This window comes from Motacilla alba, chromosome 3, assembly GCF_015832195.1.
Source record: "Motacilla alba alba isolate MOTALB_02 chromosome 3, Motacilla_alba_V1.0_pri, whole genome shotgun sequence".
In the NCBI taxonomy this organism is placed as follows: domain Eukaryota; kingdom Metazoa; phylum Chordata; class Aves; order Passeriformes; family Motacillidae; genus Motacilla; species Motacilla alba.
In genome coordinates, this window is record NC_052018.1 from 92,778,738 (window position 1) to 92,802,500 (window position 23,763).

The 23,763-nt window shown below is 41.7% G+C and overlaps 1 protein-coding gene across 1 annotated transcript in view; it reads left to right on the top strand.

Annotated features, from left to right (window-relative positions):
- KCNK2 (potassium two pore domain channel subfamily K member 2) overlaps positions 1-23,763 on the top strand; it is a 141,217-nt gene that overhangs the window by 42,925 nt on the left and 74,529 nt on the right. Inside the window, exon 4 of the mRNA XM_038132321.1 lies at positions 11,806-12,116. Within this exon, the coding sequence (XP_037988249.1) occupies positions 11,806-12,116 (311 nt within the window). The remainder of the gene's footprint in view (positions 1-11,805; positions 12,117-23,763) is intronic.

Sequence of the window (23,763 nt, forward strand, 5' to 3'; positions counted from 1 at the left end):
ACTTAGACTGATAATGACTATCAGTGATGAATATCAGTAGAAATGATCAGATGTAATTTGTTTCTGTACTTTGATTTTTTACTGAAACTGTCATTGTTTAAAATATATAAGCAGTCCTTGGGGCAGAAACTCATGAATTCTTCTGCCAAGGAAATGCATAATCACTAAGGTAGGAATATTTTCTCTCTTTCTCCCTCTGTCCATTTCGTACCTCATGAATCTTTAATCCTATAGGAAGAACTGGGATTACATTAGAGTTAACGCCTGCTGGACTATGGGATTGTTATAAACCTAGGGTGTTCCCCCAAGCTTTGTGCCATCTCCTTATTCCTGATGCCTGCTGGGAAGGTTCAGATTAACATTAATAGTGCAGGACTGACCTCCTACCTGGAATCTTTTTTTCTGGTTAGCAAACTGAATCTTATGAGCTAGAGGAGATATTTGGAGTGCTTGGAAATGTACAAATAGACTGACATGCACTGAAGGACTTGCCACATACTGAGGGCATGGCTGCTTCAGGTTTGTCAGCCATCCTGAAATCTGTCTTTGCTCTATCTAGCTTTCAGTCAAAAACAAAATTAATTTATTGCGCTAAAATTTTATTATTTAAAAAAATATCAGTGAGTATTTCAGGAGAGATGTATGAGAAGTGAAACAATAAAACACGTTGTAAGTACATCTTATTCTAGCTAAGCTTCAAAGTGGTTTGTCTTTCCCATGTAGCTAGTGGGGACTCGAGCCAAAATAATTTCCAAAATACTTTCCAAAATACTTGCCACAGCTCTCTGGTGCTGGGATCCAGTTCTCTTGCATCCTGCCTGATACAGGTTAATCTCTGCTCTATAGAGATGCCTTTGGAATGCCCTTCTGTGACACTGTAGCTCAGCTGGAAGTCAGCAGCTAATTGAAGAAACTCTTTATGCAATAGGAAGGCAAAACATCCTGACAAGCTCAGTACTTGCTCTGGAGGTAAACAGGTCATTTACCTGTTTTCAGTAAAATTCCCTCTGCTGATAGCAAGGGAGGTAAAACTTGCTAAGCACCCATGTGAGCGTATTGCTATTTATAAAACTCAAGTGTAAAACCTCTTGTGCACAAACACATAAGTGAGAACAAAAATATAGCTCAGTAATATTTCCTAGAGATCAGATAAAATCACAAGGCAGTGCCCTGGAGTCCAGTACAGTGCTACGATCAGTGATCTCTGAGTGTGACTTGCTTGAACTGGGCTTACTTGAAAACTGGAGCAATAGGCTCTCTCCAGAAAGGTTAAAGATGTGGATTTAAATGCCTTTATGCAAAAGAAATGCCTTTATGCTGAAGAAATAATTAGAGTTCTTTTTGCTTATCCTGAGAAAGTCTTACAATCACTGCACCATTATGTAAAATCTGGAGGCTTTACTTCTGTTTATGTTTTCAAAGAAAGCAGTAACCATATCTACTGTTTGCATTAAGTTTGTTCTGCTAGCCTTCCAAACAAGCCAAGTGAAGGGCTATTTTCTGGATCAATTGGGCGTAAGAATTAGGCATAATGCTGAGCAGCATGGTGGGAAGTGTGTTTGTGTCCAGAAGCAGAAAGCTTTTTCCATAATACCAGTGGTGAAAACTGAGCCACACAGAAATTAAAATAAATTACTTTCTTTGGGGATCACCAAAGAAAGTACCTAGACACCTCTGTCCATGTTAGGTGTTACATGTCTCACATGCAAAATTATATAAATTATAAAAATTATATAAATTATATAAAAACTCCCAAAGTAGCTGACAAAAAGGTAACTCCAGAACTGGAGTGGAGGTAACATATGCCATGGAAGTACCATAATTAAGGGAGTTTGCCATGCTGAGGGGTCAGGGTTCCCAGTTTGAGTGCGCTGCTGGGAAGATAATTCCTGCCCTGCCTTCAGAAGCTGGAAATACTTTTTTGTTATCCTGCACAATCCTTGGCATTCAGCAGCTGCCTCTGAATTCCCACACAGCTTCTTGTGTGGGGTTCTGCACTGATGTACAGCAGATATCTGAAAGATATCTGAAATCCATCGCTTCGGGATTGAATGTTTTTTTTTGGATTGGCTAGCAGGATGAAGGACCCGCTCCCTGTGACCCTGTAAGTTAGGAATAAGGGATGGGGTTTTTTTTCCCACAAATCTACTTTACTAGTTATAATATTGTGATCAGAGCTGACTTGTCAAAATATTCTAGGCAATTTTTATGCGTTAGTAAAATCACCAGATCTTCTCTCTAAAACAAAGAAATTGCCAATAAGTCCCCAAGAATCTGGTGCAAATATTCAGCCTGAGGCTTCTTTACTCACTGCTTTTGTTGTATGTCTTTCATTGAGATACTCTTACTGGATAAAGCCTTAGGTAAATTTTTTGAGTAATAATCCCCTTAATATCCAAAGCTGTTATGAGAGAGAACATGAAAAGCTAAGAAAGCAATAATTTCAGAAATTGGTTTCTTTATGGACTTTCTATTAACTTTTTCCTGGCAATCATGCTCATTAATTTGGTATACTCCCCTTTTTAACACACAACACACACAAAATTACAGAAAGTTGGCATAAATTGTTATAGGGGGTCACTTATGCTGTGTTTGTTGCCAATAGAAATAATTTAGAAAAATAATTATTTTTATTGAAGAGTACCTTTTACACTAACATAATGATTTTTTTTCAATTTTACTCACCCTTTTTTTGTGATGGGGCAATTCATCTTTTTGGGCAAATGATTACAAAAATATTAATCTGCTGAGAATTTTAGAAATAGAACAGCTTTTATGTCCAGGCTGCTAAAATGTAATGGAAATTTCATCATATTAATTTTAGCTATTTTATGTGAAGGGACCATACAAAATAACTTTCTCACCAGTCACAGCCCTAAGCGCATCTGGTTCTGTTTGGTGCCTGGGGTATTACATCTGGGGTATATTTATATTTGCTGTGCAAAGAGGAAAATATGGGCCAATCTCGCCCCGTATTTTCTACCTATATTTTCCTTGGAGCCGGTGTCCAGCTTTTAATGTTCCCTCTACCAAGAGAAAATAAAACATAACTGTACAAGGCCATGGTTGAGCTTCCTTGCATGCTTAACATCAGTAGCAGGACACAACAGAAACACCTTTCTTCCAGCAAAAGTACATAGATTAGAAGCCACTTCAAAGCTGAAGAGATGCGTATGAGTAGCCTGTTCTCCTGCCAGCACAGTCCATAACTGCGAGTCAAAGATTAAACCACTAAGCCCTGAGTTTCAAGATCACACTTTAAAGAAAATAGAAGGAAGTGCCTTCAAGGATGGAAGTGCTGAGCAATGGCAGTGCATGATGCATCTGAATGGCAGGAATTTATGTTTCTTGCTGCCCAAATACCTCATGAAAACTGGGCTCTGTTCATCTGGCTTTCTGCCTGCATGGTGTTAGTGGCATCTTTGTCACAGCAGAAAGAACAAGCACTAGAACAATCTACTGAATTAAAAAAAATACTACCAAATGCTATCTTTCTTTAAAAAAACCTGTAACATCCTTTCCAGACATATCTCTGTGTAACTGAACATAGAGTTTGCCAGAAAATAGTCTCTTGTGCATATTTGAAAATAATTCATAGATTTCATTACACTTTTATGGCTAAAGCCAGGTAGAGTAGAGTCTGGTGGTTTTAAAACATAGATACTTAATGTTCTCCTTTTTCATCACCTCATTTGTATCCTTTATTTCTGCTAGCAAGTTCTTACATTAGCCCTGCATGATACTTATTTAGTATTGCCATTGCTATTTTCTCTTGTTTTCTCTTTGCCTGTTTTGTTTTGTTTCTTCCAAATTTGATTTGTTGATTACTCGAATAGAAAAGCACTAATGCTATTTTAGGTGATTTCCAGTGTCCTCTGTCTGTATTTTATTTTATTTTCAGATTGCTGTGTCATAGGTCTGTGTCACTAATTCCAGAGTTCCCTAAAATGTGAATATAGTACTTTACAAATACAAAAAGGCCTCAGCTCCTCAAGGCATGGTTTGAAAGTAAGCTTACTGACTCAAGGAAAACCCCCCTTAGAATCAGCACAAACTTTGGCAATTCTCATCAGGCCTGAGGTGTGCAGTCATACGTATGTTTGTTTCTTTCAAAATATTCCCTGCTCTTTTCCAGTCTGCAAAGACAATATAGAGATCAGGTTTCTATCTCATCTCATCCAATAGCACCATGAAAATCAGTTGCGAGGTTGGTACTATTGGGTGTGGACAGACAGATATGAAATCTAGATATTCCCATTGTCTGCCTCCTGACTTGAAGAGACCACAATGGGAAAAATGGAAAACAAATTACAAACCAGCAATTTCGTAGAACATTTTGGTGATTACAGAAAAGCATTTTGTAATCATCCCAAAGCACTACTAGCTGACACCAAGGACATCAGTAACTCAAAGTAGTCGTAAGTTTTTTCTGTGCATAAATAATCCATAATAATGGTGACATACAGCAATTCACATTTATCATTGATGAAAATGGCACTGAAAGTTAGTTATAATCATTGCTTCTGAAGCACTCCAAGCATAATAGATTTGTGGAAACAAATATGAAAAAAAGTGGCAGAACATGTGATAAATAAATCCCATTAGGTCTGATAATATGACACAGGCGGGGAGGAAACCCACTGGGACATTTGCAAGTCAGTAAAGCAAAATACACATTCACAATATTAATTACAACAGTCAGTGCTTTACAGGTTCTAAAACAACTTCCCTCTTGCTGCAAGTGGATAAATAGATAAGGCTTGCTAGCAATGGAAAGAATTAGAACATAATTAAGACTGACAACTGAGCTGTATAAAAATAGATGAGCACATGTACACATTTTTCTAGTAATTTATGAGGTGAGAAATAATGGCTTTTCTGCTGAATAAATAATTTGTCACACTGTAGGACAGATGCTCCAGGTAGGTGTAATAACGTGCTAGTGAGGTAGAACTCTTTAATATTGTGTGGTGCAGTCGACACACTGGAAGGGAAGGGATGCCATCCAGAGGGACCCTGACATGCTTGGGAGGTGTCACTCAACATGAGCTGTCAATGTGCACTCATGGCCCAGAAAGCAAACCAAATCCTGGGCTGCATCCAAAGGAACATGGCCAGCAGGTCAAAGGAGGGGATTCTCCCCCTCTGCTCTGCTCTGCTCTGCTCTGCTCTGCTCTGGTGAGTCCTCACCTGCAGTGCTGCATCCAGATCTGGGGACCCCAATACAAGAAGGACATGCAACTGTTGCAGCAAGTCCAGAGAGGTAATGAAGTTGGTAACAGGACTGGAGAACCTGCCCTACAAAGACAGGCTGAAAAATTTGGGGCTGTTCAGCTCAGAGAAGGCTGCATGGAGAACTCAAAGCAACCTTCCAGTATCTGAAGGGGCCCTCCAGGGAAGCAGGAGAGGGACTCTTTGTCAGGAACTGAGGTGATATGACAAGAGGGAATGGGTATAACTTAGAAAGAGAGGAATTCTAATTTAGATATCAGGAAGAAATCCTTTACTCTGGGGGTGGTGAGGCACTGGAACAGGTGGCCCAGAGAGGCTGTGGATGCCCAAACCCTGGAGCTTTTCAAGGCCAGGTTGGATACAGCTTTGAGCACCCTGGTCTAGTAGGAGGTGTCCCTGCTCATGGCAGGTGGGTTGGGACCAGATGGTCTTTAGGGTTGCTGCCAAACCTTAACATTCTATGATTCTGTGATTCTGCAGTACATATTCTAGTTGCCCTGTGTATGCTTAACTCATTTCAAAATGTGAATTAGATGAGATCACATATTTTTCAATGGGTCTGTTTTAGGGCTTTACCATTTTCAGAGGCAGAGGAGGGCTGAGTACCACTCAGCTGCAAGTGTCCCCTGCCAATTGCCTTCTCCCCAGTGCTGGGAGGGTGTGTTTTCCGCACAGTCACTCGAAGCAGCCTGGCATCCTTGCTGCCTGTGAAGAGCATGATCTGCCTTCTCCTTTGCTCCAAAGAGAAGCAGGCTGTGCGCCATTAGTCCCTCATTTAGTTTAAATTCCCATAGCAGGATACAGCTAATGGTTTATGGTGAAATACAGCGGCATGGCATGGCCTTAATGTCATAATTATCCATAAAGAACTGACAGAGATCTTTTAATGTCTCCAAAGAAGTCAAGAGAGAAGTAATTTGTAAGTCCTGCTGAATAAGTAAAATGAACCTTAAAATTAACTTACTATGTAAGTCCAGTAGTGTTTCTGCAAAGCTTTCTGGTAATAAAACATAGCAGTAGTAGAGGTTTATCCTTGACTTTAACTGGGCGTACAGTTTGGCCAAATTCTGAAGAGAGGCAGAGGTTTCCTGCTATCATGTGATGACGAAGAGGGGATGCTGTGTTCAGGAGTTCCCAAAGCCTATAGCAGTACACTGTTTGATCAGAGGCACAGGGTCCCTGTGGTCAATTAAACAGGTGCCCACATGAATAAGGTGCTGTTGAAACCAGCAAGGCAAATGCCCTCACTGGAACCCTTGTCATAGCAGTCCCTTGGAGTGTACCAATTCTCAGAAGCTAAATAAGATTGAAGAAGGCTGGAACCTGTGGTGCCTCCCATTACACAGCTGGTTAAAGGGGAAGAGCTTTTATTGCTCACAGAGGTGAGGGCTTAGCAGAAGTGTCTTGTTCTGGGTGCAAAGCAAGTGTTCTTCATGACCTCCCAGGGAGGGGATGGCTCCTGAATTAGGAAGAGGAAAAGAAAGTGTTAGTGACAGGTAAGAGTACTTTTTACTTGAGACTTTCAAATTGGTCTTTACAGGGTAATACTTCTCTGGAATAACTATTTCCCTGCAAGTGACCTTGTGTCCTACCAAAGCTATGTTTAGGTCATCTGCAGCTGTTATTTCCATGAATATCGGATTGCTGTGTTTATCATGCAACTTCAACTTCCTCTGCATGCTGCATGCCTGTCTTTCTTGGCTGAGCCTACTTTTAACATTTCAAAGAGTTGAGCAGCTTCCAGCACTCACCGTCTGTGAGTATTGTGGTCATCCAAAACTCATGCCAGTACATTTTTAGACAGCATTTGACAGTCCTGTTCATTGTGAGTTTTTCTCATGTTAGCATGACATACACAAACCTGCTTATACTTAATCTTAGAATTTTTTTCCAGTTTGTTCAGATAAATCTCCTTGGCTCAGCAGCAAATCCATTTGCTTGCAAGGTTGGAGCTCTATGTTTTAGCTCCTTTTATTACTTAATTTTGTCTGTGTTGGTTAGTGGGAAGTTTTGTCAGCACTGCATTTAAGTGTGTTTGTTTAGCAAAGCCCAGGCCTGATGCGTCAAGCTGGTTGAATGTCAGTTCCAAATTTGAGGGCAAAGTGGTCACACACAATATTCAAACAATGTGTGATGTACATTGCAAAAAAAAAAAAAAAAAAAAAAAAAAAAAAAAAAAAAAAAAACCCCAAAAAAAAAACCCAAAAAAAAATTCATGGGCACAACTCCATAGAGTTAAGACTAGTGCTGTAAAAGGCCTCCAGAAAATAGGAGTTGCTGTACACAATGGTTTTTATTGTAGACTACAAGAAGAATTACTGGTTTCTTGCTGAATTTGAAGATTGATGCTGTATATGTGGAGTGTTTATATCCCTGCTAGAAATGAGAATGCACAGCTCAAGTCCACTCCAAGTAAGTGGCAAGATGAGGATCCAGCTGAGGATTGCATCTGGGATCACAATAGGTGGAAAATATCAGCCAACTGAAAGTAGACATTGGAGATGTTTACTAGGTAATTAATGGAAATAACTGCTTCTTCAGGTCTTAAGGTTAAGGCACCAATGCAGTCATTCCTGGAGCAGATCTCAAAATGGTTTCTTCCCATTGGGTGGAATTCCTAAATTTAAGGCCTGCTCCAAACCCTCCTGAAGCTATTGGAAGGCTTCCCATGGATTTCAATTTGTAGGCAATAAATATGAGCTTTTTAAAGCTTTTAATAATAATTCCTTCACTCAAAGAAAAACAAAATCTCATTCCAAATATTTAGATTGCTAAAGAAAGGCATGTAGTATTTTCCACAGTATTTTATGGAGACACAGGTCAGCATGGAGGAAAATGTTCACGCCTGTTTTTCCATAGGATGTTCAAAGAAATCCTGCGAAATTATTCTTTTCCATGAGATAGGAACAGCCAGTGTTTACATAGGCTAATGATTAAGAAATCTGCTGGAAAGAAAGGAGAAAATATTATTTTTTGGGGGGAGAGTATTTTATATTAAAAATATTCAGGTGTGAGAATCTAACATCTTTGAGAATTCCTTGAATGAGGGAGTATCAGCAGTCAGAAGCAGACATTTCTCTTGTGTTTGAGTATTGGGTCTGTGTTGATGAAGCCAACCCTGTGACCGAAGATCTGCTTGTAAGGGATTGTTGGACTGGGCCCAGAGGCTCTCATTACTCGACAAGTGCTCTGCTGGTTCCCAGGGATGGGCAGCAATGAGCTACAGCTCACTCTGAAATAGCAGGGGCTGCTTCCTGCCCTGTGCTGCATCTTCTGGAGACTTGCGGACGCACAGGGTGAGAGTGGTGTGATTGATGTTGCTGAAATTGGAGTCCTAAGGAACTTAATATTACACTCATTTGTATTATGTCACATTGATATGAAGAAGCGTTAAAATAAGTGACTTCTAAAGTGTTTGCTGATGGTGCTGCTGATTTAAGTGGGATTATAGCCCATTAAACACCCGATGTATGACTGTCTTTGGTCATTTTACAGATACAGCCTCTGGCTTTAAATGCTTGAGACTTATACCCATTTGTTACAGTGAGTAATTTTTTAGACTTTATGGAGAGTGGCTGTGGGAGCAGTTTTTGGTTTCTCATGGTAAATCCCCTTCTAGGATTTGTCTTCATGCTCTTCACCTCAATGTGAACAACTGACCCATGGATAGTGTCACAGGTGACAGATGACTGGGAAATAAGGGAGTTAGCGCACGGCAAAGATAGCAAGGATAATTTCAGGCTTTTTAGTGGCAGAAAGCACAGTTGAAGCAGCATTTCTGATGTATCTATCAGACAGAAATGGAAGAAGGCGGTGCGCAGGCGGCGCGTGCGATAGGAGAGCAGCTACCATCCCTGACTCCCAGATCCCACCTAGTTAACTCCTTGCAGCAACACACCAGGGCTGCCAAGCACCGGGTTAAAATCAGGCCGAGCCTGGAAGGACGGAACTACCTGGCCCTTCAGCCCGGCGCCGTTCTCCGGCGAAGGCCGAGGTGTCCCCGCTTGCCCCCCTCTCCTGCTGATTCGGTGACATTTTGGACAGTTCAAAAGTTCACGGGGAGGCTCTGGCGAGGCGACCGGGTTGTGGGGCCGGAGCGGGGACCGCCGGCAGGTCCAGCCTCGCCGGCGGGGTTGGCCAGTGCCTTCTCCTCCTCCCTCTCTCCCTCCTCTCTCCTCACTTGTTTCCAGGCGAGACCTTGCTCTCCGCAGGTACCGCTCTGCCTCCCCCCGGCTCCCCTTCCGTCTTCCCCGGGCGCCTCTGCGGCATCTGCCGGCCACCCAGCCGGGCAGCCGGCGCGGAGGGGCGCGCACCCCGGCGGGCCGGGAGCGGCGCGGAGCGGCTGCCCCCCCGCCGGCGGGGGGCGCGGAAGGGGGCGCGGAAGGGCGGGGGGGGCAAGCAGCGGTGCGGCTGCTCGCCGCCCCACAAAAGGCACCGTCGGGCTCGGGCTGCTCCGCACGCCCGGAGCACCGGAGCGCGCACGGACACGCACACACACGCACACACACACACGGGCACACACGGACACGCTCGCACGCACTCACACACACGGAGCGCCGCGATGTGCGCTGCGCGATGCGCGACGTGAGGCACATCGCACGCCGTGGGGCCGGGGAGAGCCGGCGGGATCCGCGTTGCCAGCCCGCCCGCCCCTGCCGCTCCCTCTCCTCCAGACCTATCCATCAGCCTCTTCCTCTCGGTCTGCTCCTGCCTTTCTTTTCTTTTATTTATTTATTTTTTTAATTCGCTCTAACTGTATCTATCCAAGCATAGAAAAAATGCCTGCCCGTGGAGCGAGGAGAGGGCACCGGGTCGGTAAATAAGAAGTGAGTACGAGCACAATGGCGTGCCTCCCCGCTTCCAGCCCTGCGGATGCTGCATGCGCCCCTGCTTCCCCCGCACCGGCCACCGGGATGCTCCCCGCGGCGGCCCGGGGTTCCTTTGTACCTTGCCTAGCTCCTTTCCCCTCCCTTCCCGGCCCCGCTCGCGCCGCGCCCCGGCTCCGCCGCCGGCCGCCTCGCCCCCGTGCCGCTCCCCGCGGCGGAGCATCCCAGCTGGCGGCAGCTTCCCGGGGGCTACGGGGCTGCACTCCGCGGGGGCGGCGGGCTTCCCCGGGCGCATTGCACCGGCCGCGGGGAGGGGGCGGCGGGGCCGGCGGCGGAGCGGCGGTGCCCGGTGCCCGCTCCTTTGTTCGCCGCCGGCGGCCACGGCGGGTCGGCGCCGCTCCGGGCGGGCTCGGCGGCCCCGGCCGCGTTGAGAGCGCTCCCCGGCACCGGCCCTGGGGGATCGGAAGGGCTCGGGGGCTGCGCAGGAGAGAAGGCGGCGGCGGGAAAGGGGCTCTCCCGCCAAGGTGCGGGACGGGGGGGGGGCTGTGCCCGAGCCGCCGGTGCCCGTGGGGCGGGGGCCGGAGCTGTGGGAGGCGTGACCGCGGCGCGCGTGGAGCGCCCGGCGCCCACCCCGCGGGCTGTGAGGGGTGCCCCGGCTCCCCGCTCGCCCGGGCTGGGGCTGCCACTCTCCCCCCGACCCCTTCTCCCGAGCAGCGGTGTGTGCCGGAGCCCAGCGGGTTCCCAGGCGGTGACTCTGCCAAGTACCACCGCCTTCCCTGCAGGGACGCATCCCATCTCCGCTGTCCTGTGGGAGACTTTTCTCTAGATTTAGATCTGAGCTTTTCCCACCAGCGGCTGGAAGAGCTGTCTTGGCCATTTAGAACGTACTGGTTATTCAAAACAATTTAAATATAGCTTGTGTGGTTACTGCCGTGACCATCTTCCTGCCGGAGACCTTTATCTGCACTTGATGTGAAGGATTTTTTTTTAGTGCCCATGTAGTTACTGGTAGTCACATGAGTTATCCAAGTACTTGATTAACACAGTCAGCCGCTCTTTTCCTAACCCGATGGGGTTTTTGTAGCTGTAAATAGAAGTACCTGCTGTAACAAATGCATGACTCTTCCAGTAAGCACACATGTGTTGTGCCACTGTTTTCTGAAAGGTGTAATCAATAAACAATTAGCCTGTTAAGACCAGTGTGATGAGCAATGTCTTTTATTTTACAGTTATGTCTGGGGAGTTTAGAAATGATCACACAACTGTTCTCCAAGAGCATTTGTTGAAGCATAGGACAAAATAGCTGAAAGAGATGAGGTTTTGTATTTTCCTGATACTTCTCTAATGCTGAGGTGGAACACAGCTGGAAGGCTGCTTAGCAGTGCTTGAGAGAACAGCGGACATAAAAAATCTCTGCAGTAAAATGCTACCTTAGAGTAATTTAATGAAATGCAAGGATGTAGGGGAAGTATGCTTTTGGAAATTATTTAATATCATTCAGGAACAGACACAGAAAATGTTGCAAATGTGCTTATACATGTAAGATGGACACTACTACTCAGAGCAACAGATCTGAGTAAGATCTGAGTTGTAAGGTGTAATGGGATTAAGAAGTTTAAGAATTCCATTTAGAAGCAACAGAATTTGCTTCTAAAAACAGAATTTGTGTAATCTCTTGGCAAGGAGTTTAGGTAGCAAAATCCGAGTGGCACTGTAAACATTAACTTTCTTTTTCTGTTTTTGCCAGTGGCGGCACCTGACTTGCTGGATCCCAAATCGGCCACTCAGAACTCCAAACCAAGATTATCATTTTCCACCAAGCCTACCGTGCTCGCTTCACGGGAGGAAAACGATTCAGCCATTAATGTTATGAAATGGAAGACAGTCTCAACAATTTTTCTGGTGGTAGTCTTGTATTTAATAATTGGAGCAACAGTATTTAAAGCCCTGGAGCAGCCTCACGAGACGTCCCAGAGAACCACCATTGTGATTCAGAAGCAGACGTTTGTATCTCAGCATTCCTGTGTGAATGCAACAGAGCTTGATGAACTGATTCAGGTAATCCATACCAAACCCCCCATCACCTTGCCTTAGAGGAAAAAATTATACATGGCAGTACTGCAATGATAAGGGGCAAAACCTTTATAAGCAGAGCTTTGTATTGGCCGAGTGATGTAACAAGTGTTAAGACCAGAAGCTGAGCATTTGCATTTTCATGCAAAGCATCATGGTTGAAAAGCTATTGCTATTTTTAGGTCCAGTATGCTTGGTAGAGGGCCTTTTCACTGAAGCCTCCCATTATGCTAATTAAATGATTATTCATCAGCAATATATATAATTAATAGTTCACAAAGGAATTGGTATATTGATTGTGCTTTACAAGTTCTGTCAATATTTGAATGTCCAATTCTGAGGAAGAAGCTACACCACCCATTGCCTTAAAGGACTCCTAATTTACTGTGATTTTATCAAGCTAGCGTTCCTTCCAGCTGTATGTTTCTTTATATTGATTTTGTTTTAAGTACAGGAAAGCACCATGGACTTCCTACTTTGATCTTAAATCTCAATTTTCTCTGCTTCTTAAAGGCACATCCACAGATGATGTACATTGCTGTGTTCCTATTAACATGACTTTACCCTTGCAGGTCACCTGCCTCAGAACCATGGGAGATATTTATTTGCCGTAGCACAGACCTAGATCTGGAGCCTTTAAATCCCCTTCCAACTTATCTCCCATGTTCTTATGAATATCCAGTGACACTGGAGGGAATGGCAGAGGGCTGCCAAATCACGTCAGTTCTGGGCATGGGACAATGAAATGGGAGACTTGATTGAACAGTCAAGAGTTGGCAAGGATTGACTCCTTCCATAGCAGTGTCCATAGGGCTATCTGGGTTTACAGAGCCCAAGATGGGACAGGGAGAGCAGGAGACGGTGTTGGGTACCCAGACTATGGCGAGCAGGAACTCTGGAACATGCCAGATGCATGGTCAGAAAAAATTTCTGGAAGTGCTTTTTGTCAGCAGATATGGCTGGGAGTTTAGAAGCTGATTTTACCTCTCTAGACCAATCTGCCTCAAGCATCAGCATGGATGTGTTTTCTTTTTTCAGTTTTAATGTAGAGTTCTGATGTGCTGAGTTATTTTTATGGTACACTACTTCTGAATTTTAAAGGTAAGCTTGGAAAATGTCTTGTATTTTGTGATTTCTCCCCTACCTTGTTGCTAAAATATATTCCAAAACTGCTACCCTTAAAATGCCTGTCAGACAGTCCCTCTCTCCACGAGTCCAACCAGGCATGCCTGAGGAGATGCTGCTGATAGTGATTTAGATGCTGTGTAATAAATGTGTTCCAGTGGTTTGACCAGCAGAATGTGAGATAAACTTTCAGAGAAATATACAGGCACATTCTGATGAAAAATAACTCTTTTAGCTACTATAAATATCCTCCTATGAAATTTTTAGGTCAGATACTGTACTTGTGAAGATAAAAAAAGAAATTTTGAAGCAATATTATCTTACATCATCTGTGAGATGGACCTTAAGGCAAAAACTGTTGAAGTTTGCTCTGGAGTACTTAGATATTTTAGCATTTATGATTCTCTGCCCAGAAGCCCAGATTGATAATAAAAAAACACTTCATCAGCATTCAATGCCTATTTGATGCTCTGTGTAAAATAAATGAGTTTCAATACAACCATCAGAGAACAGATAACCATATCAGCATTAGCTCCCATCTCCACTAATGATCTTGCCACAACCAGAGAAACACAGGCGTGTGAAGCATGGGGAGGTGACACAGCCTCCCACAGCACATGGATGAGAGAGAATTGTGGAAAGAGTTTGCTCTGCTTGCTGATGGCGTAAATGGAAATTGTAACTTGCCCTTGATCCCTTCTGCTTCTCAGTAAAGAGCACCATGATGTGGATGTAGGAATGTGCTGTTACTCCTTTCACAGAGCAGAGCTGGGGCACAGGGAGCCTTGCTTTGGGTTTGATGCCTTGCTTTATGCAGAGTGTGTTAGTCAATGACATCAAGTCAATGACATTAAGGGTTGGGAAATTCTGCTTTCCCAAAGTAAAATGGAAAAGCAATGGTAAAAGAGTCTCAAATTCATTTTTCCAGGTCTAGGCTGCTATCTTACTCACTGGCATCGTATTTCTTCCCTAGTTGCCACTTTGCCACAAAAACTAAATTAGTGAAATACATTTTGTCTCCCTGGGATTATGTCTGACTGCTATTACAATATAATGCAGTGTTTCTTCAGTTTTTGTTGGATGTCTGTATGAATAAAAATAAATAGTGCGTGCAAGGAAAAAGTAAATATTATTTAAGAATTTACTAAAAGCTATAAAACCAAAAATGAATATGCACTAGAGTAGAAGGGAACTGGAATGATTGGTTTGTGTGAAGAAAATTACAGAGCTTACAGACTGTAATGTCTTCTTTAATCAAGTATTTACCTTAAGTCAAACTATAATGAAATTCATTGCAACTTTGAACTTCGTGTTCTGGGAATCCAGATACTGTTTTGGCTCTTTCATGCTAGTCATTGCTGAAGGTGCTTGTCATACCAGGCTTTTTCAATCTTCACAAACTTTTGCTCTGTAGTTTAATCCTTACTCTGAGGCGGGCTTGACTACCCGAAGGCTGTTCACAGGCAGCACAATATGTGGTAGCTTATTCAGGTGGGCACATTAGAGAGACTAGTTGGAGAAAACAAATTCAGCTAAAAAAAAAACAAAAGCACAAGTGCAATGACAGTCCATTTTCCAGCACCCAGGAGCCATGGAGTTTCTCCCACATGGGTAAAATCTTCCTTTTGTCACAAAGCTGTTTAAAACAGTATTGTGTGTTTCTATATATACATACAGGATAGCGATTTTTCCCTTCCTGTTTTCTCCATCCTTATTTTATCTCACCAATTCCCTGAACCTGTCCTGGTACAACAATATATACTGTTGCCAACACTTCAGCAGGCCCAGGTTTATTCCCTGGGTTTTGAATTCCTGAAACTTTGTATTGTCACATGGATTGTGTGGCTCCTCTGGGTGTACTAGGTGAGAATTATACTTTTACAGACATCATATATTTTATATAGATATAAAATAGGGGGCAACAGAGAGCTGCTATGAAGCCTAGAAAATGGGCAAAGGTAATGGAATAGAGTGCTTTGAGGATGGCAGTGAGGTAAATTCAGCTGCCTCAGAAAAAGGACCTGTATTTTCCTCAAAACTTTTCAGCGCCGTCCAGCGGCTTTATTCCTGCGCTGACAAAAAAAAAAAAAAAAAAAAAGGCATGGTCTTCATGACTTCTTCTGTCTCAGACTTCCCTGGTCCAGTATTGCAAATCTTTCAGTCTAAAGCACTTCAGTTACTTGTTGCCTCACTGTCACAGAATATACCTGAAATGAACAACAGCAATGCATGATCTTGAGAGGTATATCCTGGTACATAATTTGATATTTTGTGAGCACTTCCATTTAGTACCATATTAAAGATGTGCACAAGTCATGCAGAGCATATCTGTACACCCAAGAGACCAGTTTTTCCAGGAAATTCCAACTCCTTTTGCTGTAGCCTCAAGCCAGCATTAACAACAGCATGAAGTGGATCACTGGCTCTTGTCCCCAGTAGTGCTGAGGTGGGCAGTGCGCAACACTCAATGGTGGTATATCTAAATTTACAACTAGAAAAATATTCCAGGAGGGAGGCTTGTAAAAGTACAAACACTACCTGGGTGAGTAATGAGAATGGAGAATAACAGAGCAGCAAGCTGTGCATGGTCTGATGTTACACTTCACTTTTTAAAAGTTTCAGTTGGAAGGTCTTGCAAGGATCTCATCTGGTAACAGATGAGAAAACATTTATTTGTGATATCTAATACATTTTAAATCTGCAGAAAGGAATGTAGTCAGGTTCTTTCCTACTATTTCTTCTTTTGGAGAAGAGGTCTCTACAATTTATCATGAATGGTGGTTTGGCTTCTTTGTGCCGGCTCTCAACTTGGTCCTGCCATGCAATGCAAAGTGACTATCAGATGACAGAATAAAAGAGTAAATATAGTTCAGACTGTGTGGATTTAATGAATGTATGACAAAGTATATAAATCTGATCTTCATTTACACTAAGGATTTTTTATGTCTTGTGTCCAACAATTTTTCTCTCTCCACTGAGCTTTTTGTTGGTAGAAGTTGATAAAAACCTGGGAGTAATCCAGCTATACACACAAATAACAACAAGCATTAAAGAATGAAATAATTCTCTAACTGGAGCTCTTGTTTCTAATTATTTCAATCTAATTCTAATTTTCTTTTAGTTTGTTGACTGTTTCCTATAGCAAGCTTGCCATGTTAAAGACATCCTCCATGCCAATAACTTTGAAAAAATTCCTGCTATATTTATACACCTGTGAATGGTAGCAAATGTAAAGACACCTTAGGTTACACTGCTGATGTTCTGGTGGCACTCATGTCCTCATGCAGCCATGACATACTTGTGTTTTCTTCCATGGCATCTCCTGAGGTTGTCTCTGGGAACAGGTGAGCCTGACTAATTTGATATTCAGCAATGTCATAAAATTGTTATTACTGTTGTTTTATATGCCTCATTCTCTCTAGAGGATCCCAAAGATCCTATGGAGGAAATAAGGTGCATGAAAAAACAGTGAATTTGCTTTCTCCTTGCCCAGAACTCATGCTGTTCCTAGGATGTAGGGATGTGGCCAGTATTTTGTGTTGTGGGATGTCTTGGCAATTAGAAACAACTGTTCATTCCCCTGCAAAAAAAAAAAAAAAAAAAAAAAAAAAAAAAAAAAAAAAAAAAAAGATGATTAGAAAAAAAAGGAGAAAAACTTTTTATGTAAATACCACTGGAAATAATATAATACCACTATAAATAATATATATTGCTCAGTAGTTATTTGTTCACATTGACCTTTTTAAACCAAAATGGAAAAAAAATTCCTTTCAATATTGAAGCAAGCTGTTTAATGCATTATTTTTGCATACAAAAAAGAGAAATAACAAAAAATTTAGTTCTATTATTTTAAATATCTAAAATGTCCCAGTAAGCTGGTGTGAATTATTATAGTTATTTTAGTGAGTTAATTCTGAAAATTAATAAAGTGTTTTCAAGTAAAGGTACAATGGAACATAAGTTAATAATAGAACATCATTAATTTCCTTTTCCTTTAGCAGAAAGGTCCTTCAAATATATTTGTTCTGAAACCCTAACAAGTGCAAAAAATAGTCTTACACTAAAAAGCCCAATCTTTTAATGTGTTCCAAGTGCTATATGTGGTAATTCTTATCTTATAAAACCTTCATTTTGAAATCTGAACAAGTTTGCAGGGTGCTGCACCAAGCTGTCTCAGCAGTAACACTTTTGTAGAGTTTTAAATCCAGCCCCTTTCAGAGCATGTGGCTTCTTCTGAAAATGGAATGCCCACAAAAATTTGCTTGCATTTAAAATAAACAAACAAACCAAAAGAATTAATGAGCCACCAGGATTAGCCGAACTGACGTGGATCCCACAAGTTGATCTCCTTGTGTTCTGTGCAGGCTTGTGGCTAACATGAGGAGAACAACTCTCCATGCAGGGATCCAGAGTTGTGTGCCATTCCTGTTTTCATCTCACATTTGTGTCAGCTGCATTGCCCCTTTTCTTTCCATTCATCTCTTAGATTATGAATGAGAACAAGATGGGGATTTTTTTTTTAACCTCCCTTGAGGACAAATGCTTTTTCTTCCTCTTTATCTCTCTCAAGGGAAGCCTGACATAATTATGAATGACATGGGAGCAGTGTTTCTTTCTTCAAACTGGCATCACCATAAAGTCATCATGGCTTCTTCTATGATTAATTTCTTGTAAAAATATTTTGCTTTAAAGTATGCATTTACTGTGGTTCCATTTTTATAGTTGAAGGCACTGCGCCTCCATCAGTAACTGATTTTGTCTCTTTCACAGGCTTCTTTACAATTTGAATTGTAGCCACAAGAAAATTATATTTGCCTGAAAATAGTTTTTCAGGTATGTATTTAATTTCAATCAGATGAGCTCTTTGAGCCCTGATTATGTAGAAAACTGTTAAAATAAAGAAGTGTAAATTCTTTCTCTCCTTGAGATTATAAGGTATTTGAGTATGCTGTATAATTTTTTAAGATAGAAAACACAGAAATGCAAAGATCTTGTTTTCAGACAAATACTGTATTTATTTAGACAAGATTAAAGTTTATTAACTAAACTTATTAAGCTTGAAAGAAATTTTATTAATTCTTTGAATCACAGCATTTGTAGACGTTTTCAGTCCTGTGAGCTGTAGCTTACAGGTGCTCTAAGCAGGAACTTTTTGAGATAATTTGATTGTAATTAGTTTAAACCCTAAATATTCTTAGTCTCTCCTTTTGCAATTCCTTCCAGACTCTCCAAAAGAAAGCAGAAACTATCCCATGTCATGATTTTAGCCTGGAAGCAGCACTTATGCTTTGTAAAACTTAAAGCCTTGAAAAGACTGATGATAGACCAGCATAGAAGAAATTGAGGCTGCATTCTATTTTATTTATTTATCTGAGAATCCAAAATAAGATTGCGTCAGTTTTTTTTAATGTGCCATCTGCATTTCAGTTATGAAGCTTATGACAAATTGCAACTATCAGTAGCAGAGCTACTTTGATGTTTTCAAAGCAATGAAAGAAGAAATGAAGGACTTCCAAAGCAGTTAAAACATGGGGCACAGGAGCTGTAGTTTGAGTTGTTGGCCTGTGCATGTGACTGTCCTTGGTAAGATATCTGCCCATCAGAGCACTTGGGCTTTATGTGCTCTTAGCTCTAAGTGTCCTGGCAGTCGTAACTTGTACAATAACATCCTGTGTCTCTTTTTCTCTTGCTGTGTCTGTGTCTCCTTTCTGCTTCACTCTGTCAAAAATAAATGTTCAAATGCAGTCGTCTCCTTCCACCTCCTTCCACAACCCCCCCCACCCCCGCCAAGTTCTACCTGAATCTCCAGATGAGAGAAATATTTACTAAATGAAAGATTTCTGTGAAAGACCTTTGACCACACCCTTACCCAGACCTGTGCTTCACACAGACACCCACCTGCTGTGGTTGGATGTGGATGGGTTGCAGCAGTCCCCAGAGACTGTGTACACTCCTTGCTTAGGCTCCTGCTGTTCTCCCTCTTCTGATTCTGTACTCAGCTCCTGTAAGGAGGGATATTTTTTGCCAAACTTTCTCTTACCTGGGAGCATTTTCTCCAGGGACAGGACAGCTCCCTAAGCCAAAAGGATTTTTTAAAGCTGTTGTTATCCTTCACAAGCATTATTTGGGGGGAGAATAACAAATAAATTCTAACTGCCCTTGTCACTTTATTCAAGCAGATTGGTCTCAAACTTTTATTACTGCTTCTGGTGTTGAGACCCGTAAAGATCACATTTCCTTCAGATGAACAGTTTTATGAACCTAGAACTTAGCTTAGCCTGATTGCATCTGAATGCCAGCTTTTGTCTTAGAAAGGGTGGCAGATATGACTCATTAGTAAGTCAGTTCTGCAGAACAGCTGTTTGCATAATTCTTCCAGTCTGTAATCTCAAGGAGCAAAGAAAAGCCTTCTTCCCTGAACGTGCATGTGTATATACATGTGTATATATGTGTATGTACACACAGAGAATGTATACACATAGAAACCCATGGGGTTTGTAATGCATATTTAGAAATAGAAATGTTGTTCATTATGTTTCTGCATGTTTTTAGTTTAAGTAACTGTGAAAGAGGGTGAAAAGAATCCTTCAGTTCTTCAGTATGTGGGGTACTAGTCTCCAGTGTAGAACACACTCATATGTTTTACAAACTAAAAAAAAAAAAACAACCAAGGAGTCACAGAATTATAATACAAATATTATTGCAATTTCTTTCAACATCAAGGCCCAAAACCATGTGTTTTGAGGCTGAAGAGTTGTTTGTTAAGTGTTAAAAGCATCCTGGTGTGCCTTTGAACTGAGAACTAGGATTTTCATGCCTTTTTAACCAAACCTGAAATAAAAACAGGACTTGGGCAGTAGCTGGGCCATATGAGCTATATCTTTACACTGTAAAGGGAGAGTGCCCTTGTCAAATGGCAGCAAAACTATTGCAGTGAAGGAAGAAATCCAGGCTGAGATATGGTTTTCAGAAACTTTGAGGCACATCTCACTTTTTGGCATCACTTGTCAAGTGACTGCCGGGAAGCACAAGCTAACTCCTGACAAGCTGGGTAACAAAAGAAAACACGTTCTGGATCTTATCAGAAGCATAATTTGAGGTGATTCTATTTTAATCTTTCAGTAGGAGAGCTGAGAGTAATGAACTGTTGTGTTACATCATTTCATAGAAGTGAAGTGACTGGAAGATGGTACAAAAACATGTATTCAGAATCTGGTGTGGAACAAGGAGATGAGCATTGGAGTGACTGGTTTGACACATATTTATTTCTGCCTGATTTCTATGTGAGACAACAGTTGACTACCAGAGGCCAGCCTTCATGCTTTATAAGCTCTCCTTATTTTCCTGTGTCTCTGCATCCACTTAGTGGATGTAGCTCTCTGGCCAGCAGGCTGCCTTTTGTCAGTCAATGCCATTGACTCCTTGCAGGGCCAGAGCACCAGAAGATGAAATCCCTGACCTAGAATTTTCTTCTGTTCTCAGAAAATGACTGTGCTGTTCAAAAGACTGTTTTTTCTCTTGCTTTGACAGAAGAAAAGTCACAGTATTCTATGTCTTAATCTGCAAAGCAAAGTTCAGCATGGCCTCTACAGAGAGATGCCTGCATGACCACAGGAATAACACAAAACTGCACAGTGTATTTATTAGGAAGTGTTTCTAAATTATATACAAAATGAAATACTGACATTGAATTAAAAGGTGATTTGTGTTCTCATGCTCCTTTTCCCAGTGCTCTGATTTCAAGCAAGAAATGTGTGGTGTGAAAGCAATGCTTATGTGCTTTTGGAGCTCTGGTCATGCCTGGCCTGTCTACTCTGGGCTCAATTATCTCTGCCTCTTTTCTCTGATGCTCTACTAAAGCTTGTTCCCAAATGTGGCTGCAAAGCCAACTAGTCGGGATGTGTAAGTGTAGGGCAAGTGAGGACTTGATCTCAGACACCCTTCATGCCTATTCTAAGATGCAGTGCAGAGGCAGCCTAAGAATTCACCTAACTCAAAAAATGGGAATTTTCCAAAATTTTTAAATGTATAAAAATTTTATCTCAGTTCTCTTCACTTTTAAAAAAAGAGGCCTGATTATTTTCACCATTAAAAAGATAATTAAAGAAGGAAAACATATTACTGTAAGTATATAAGTAAGTAACTTATATACTATCATTTTAAAAATCATTGTGCATAGAGGCCTTGATTGGGTGCCATGTGCTGGATGACCCACCCTCTGCTCAGTCCTCAGTCACTTCATATGAAACAAGTACTAGACAAAGACTCTGGAAGAAGGTAAGGCAAGTGAAATAGTCTGCATAATTTAAGAATTTAATCTGTCTGCATCCCTGTTCTAATGCTGACCGCTTCTGTAGTGTTGAAACAAAACTGATTTTTAAAACTATTAATTTTTATATGGAAAAAAATACTAGAAAAATTGCCACTGATGAGGTCAGCTAACTTTAATAATGGAAAATAATTTTTATAAGTCAAGAAGTTACCACTTTAAAATCACACAAAGTGTTTAAAGGCTGCAGCGTATGATGACTGTGCAGATTATAGAGTTGCCATGATTCTGCTTTTAGATTCAAATGCACAGTTACTGTCACTGCTGTTTCAGTTAGGGTAAACCAAAGGTGTCAAGTGACAGCAAGAACTTAGGGAGGGAGGGAGGGAGGGAGGGAGAAAAGGAAGTGGTGGAAGGAAGGAAGGAAGTGGCAGAAGGAAGGAAGTGGCAGAAGGAAGGAAGGAAGGAAGGAAGTGGCAGAAGGAAGGAAGGAAGGAAGGAAGGAAGGAAGGAAGGAAGGAAGTGGCAGAAGGAAGGAAGGAAGGAAGGAAGGAAGTGGCAGAAGGAAGGAAGTGGCAGAAGGAAGGAAGGAAGGAAGGAAGGAAGGAAGGAAGGAAGGAAGGAAGGAAGGAAGGAAGGAAGGAAGGAAGGAAGGAAGGAAGGAAGGAAGGAAGGAAGGAAGGAAGGAAGGAAGGAAGGAAGGAAGGAAGGAAGGAAGGAAGGAAGGAAGGAAGGAAGGAAGGAAGTCAAACTCATGACAAATGAATTTTGCAGTAGCAGTTAGTAGCAGTAAGGCATCAGTCAAAAAATGGGCTGAAAGATCATGAATTAAGGTGGCAGACAGCTCTGACAGTGAATAACAAGCCTGTTATTTGAAGGTTAAGGCTGAGATCCTGTCTCCTAGTGAAGTCAGTAGAGCCCAGGTTTTCATTCAGGGCTAGAGAAGTGTATCCAGTCCTCTAGGTGAGTTTGTGTGGTGGACATGTCACAAAGATGCTACCCTGAAATTATCGCCCTGAAACCTACAAGTGTTAGGAGTTATGCAATATATTATTTTCTTCTTAAATTTTTCTTGGGAATAGTCTTAGATGATGATCTTCTTATGATTGCTGACCAGACTAAGAAGAAAAGTCATCCTCTGATCCAAATGAAAATGCAGCCATCCTTCCTGAAAAATCTGCAGGCAACATTCAAAGACTTCATGAGACAGTAGTGTTGACCTCAGTAAATCAGTAATTTACCCACCTGTCACCCTACTTAGTCAGGAAGACTATTACAGGTGACTCTGAAGGAATGAAATGCAGCAGCATTGTTGGTATCTAGTCTAGCTTCTTGCAAACACGGTCACAGCCCAGAAGGAAGCATAATGTTGTGTGTTTGGAAACAACAGCCCAGTGATAACAAAGGAATCATCTGGCCCTTTATGACTAAAACTATGCTGAAAACAAACAAATTTACAAATGTGAATCAGTAAATGTACAAAGAAAGTCAACGAGAAATAGTGGCAGTAAAAAAAAAAAACAAACTTATTTAAAAAACACTTATAGATTTTATTTTCTTCTTAAATTATATGTGATCTGCAACAGATTTGTTTAGATAGGTGAATATATTATTTAATAAGAAAGAGTCTTCAGTTTGGAAAGAAAGAGGAAGCTGAGAGGTCTGTAAGATCATTAATTTCTTGAAAGAAACAAATCAGAAATTGCTATTCAAGTGTTCCTCATAACATAAGAACTTAAAAAAATTACTTTGAAGTACATACAAACTCTCAAAAGGGAAATATGCTTTAAATGATCCACAAGGAATTTGACAATCTTACTGCCGCAGAACGACTTGGCTCCCAAAAAACAAGTGAGATCCAAAAGTAATTAGATAAATAAATGGCAAAGCAATTCACCCAAGCCAGTCTGAACATCACCATGCAGATGCAGCCTCCTACTCAGAAAGTCTCTAAAAGTGTGCATAGTCAGAATTTAGGAGGCTGTACGAAAAGGAAGCATCTCTGAAAGCAGCCCTGATTATTCTTCTGATTAGCAGTTGGATAAAATCAGAGACATAATAATGGTGGCTAATTGTCTTTTGTAGTGATCTGCTGTGCCTTGGGCAGTTTGGGGTTAAGCTGTATGTTTTTTTTTTCCAGGAAAAATGTAGGTGTGGTGGATGAAGTCAAGAAATGCGTAGCTGTAGTGGATTGTTGAGCAGTTTAGATTGGAACACCTTTCATATAAAAGGCCTTGA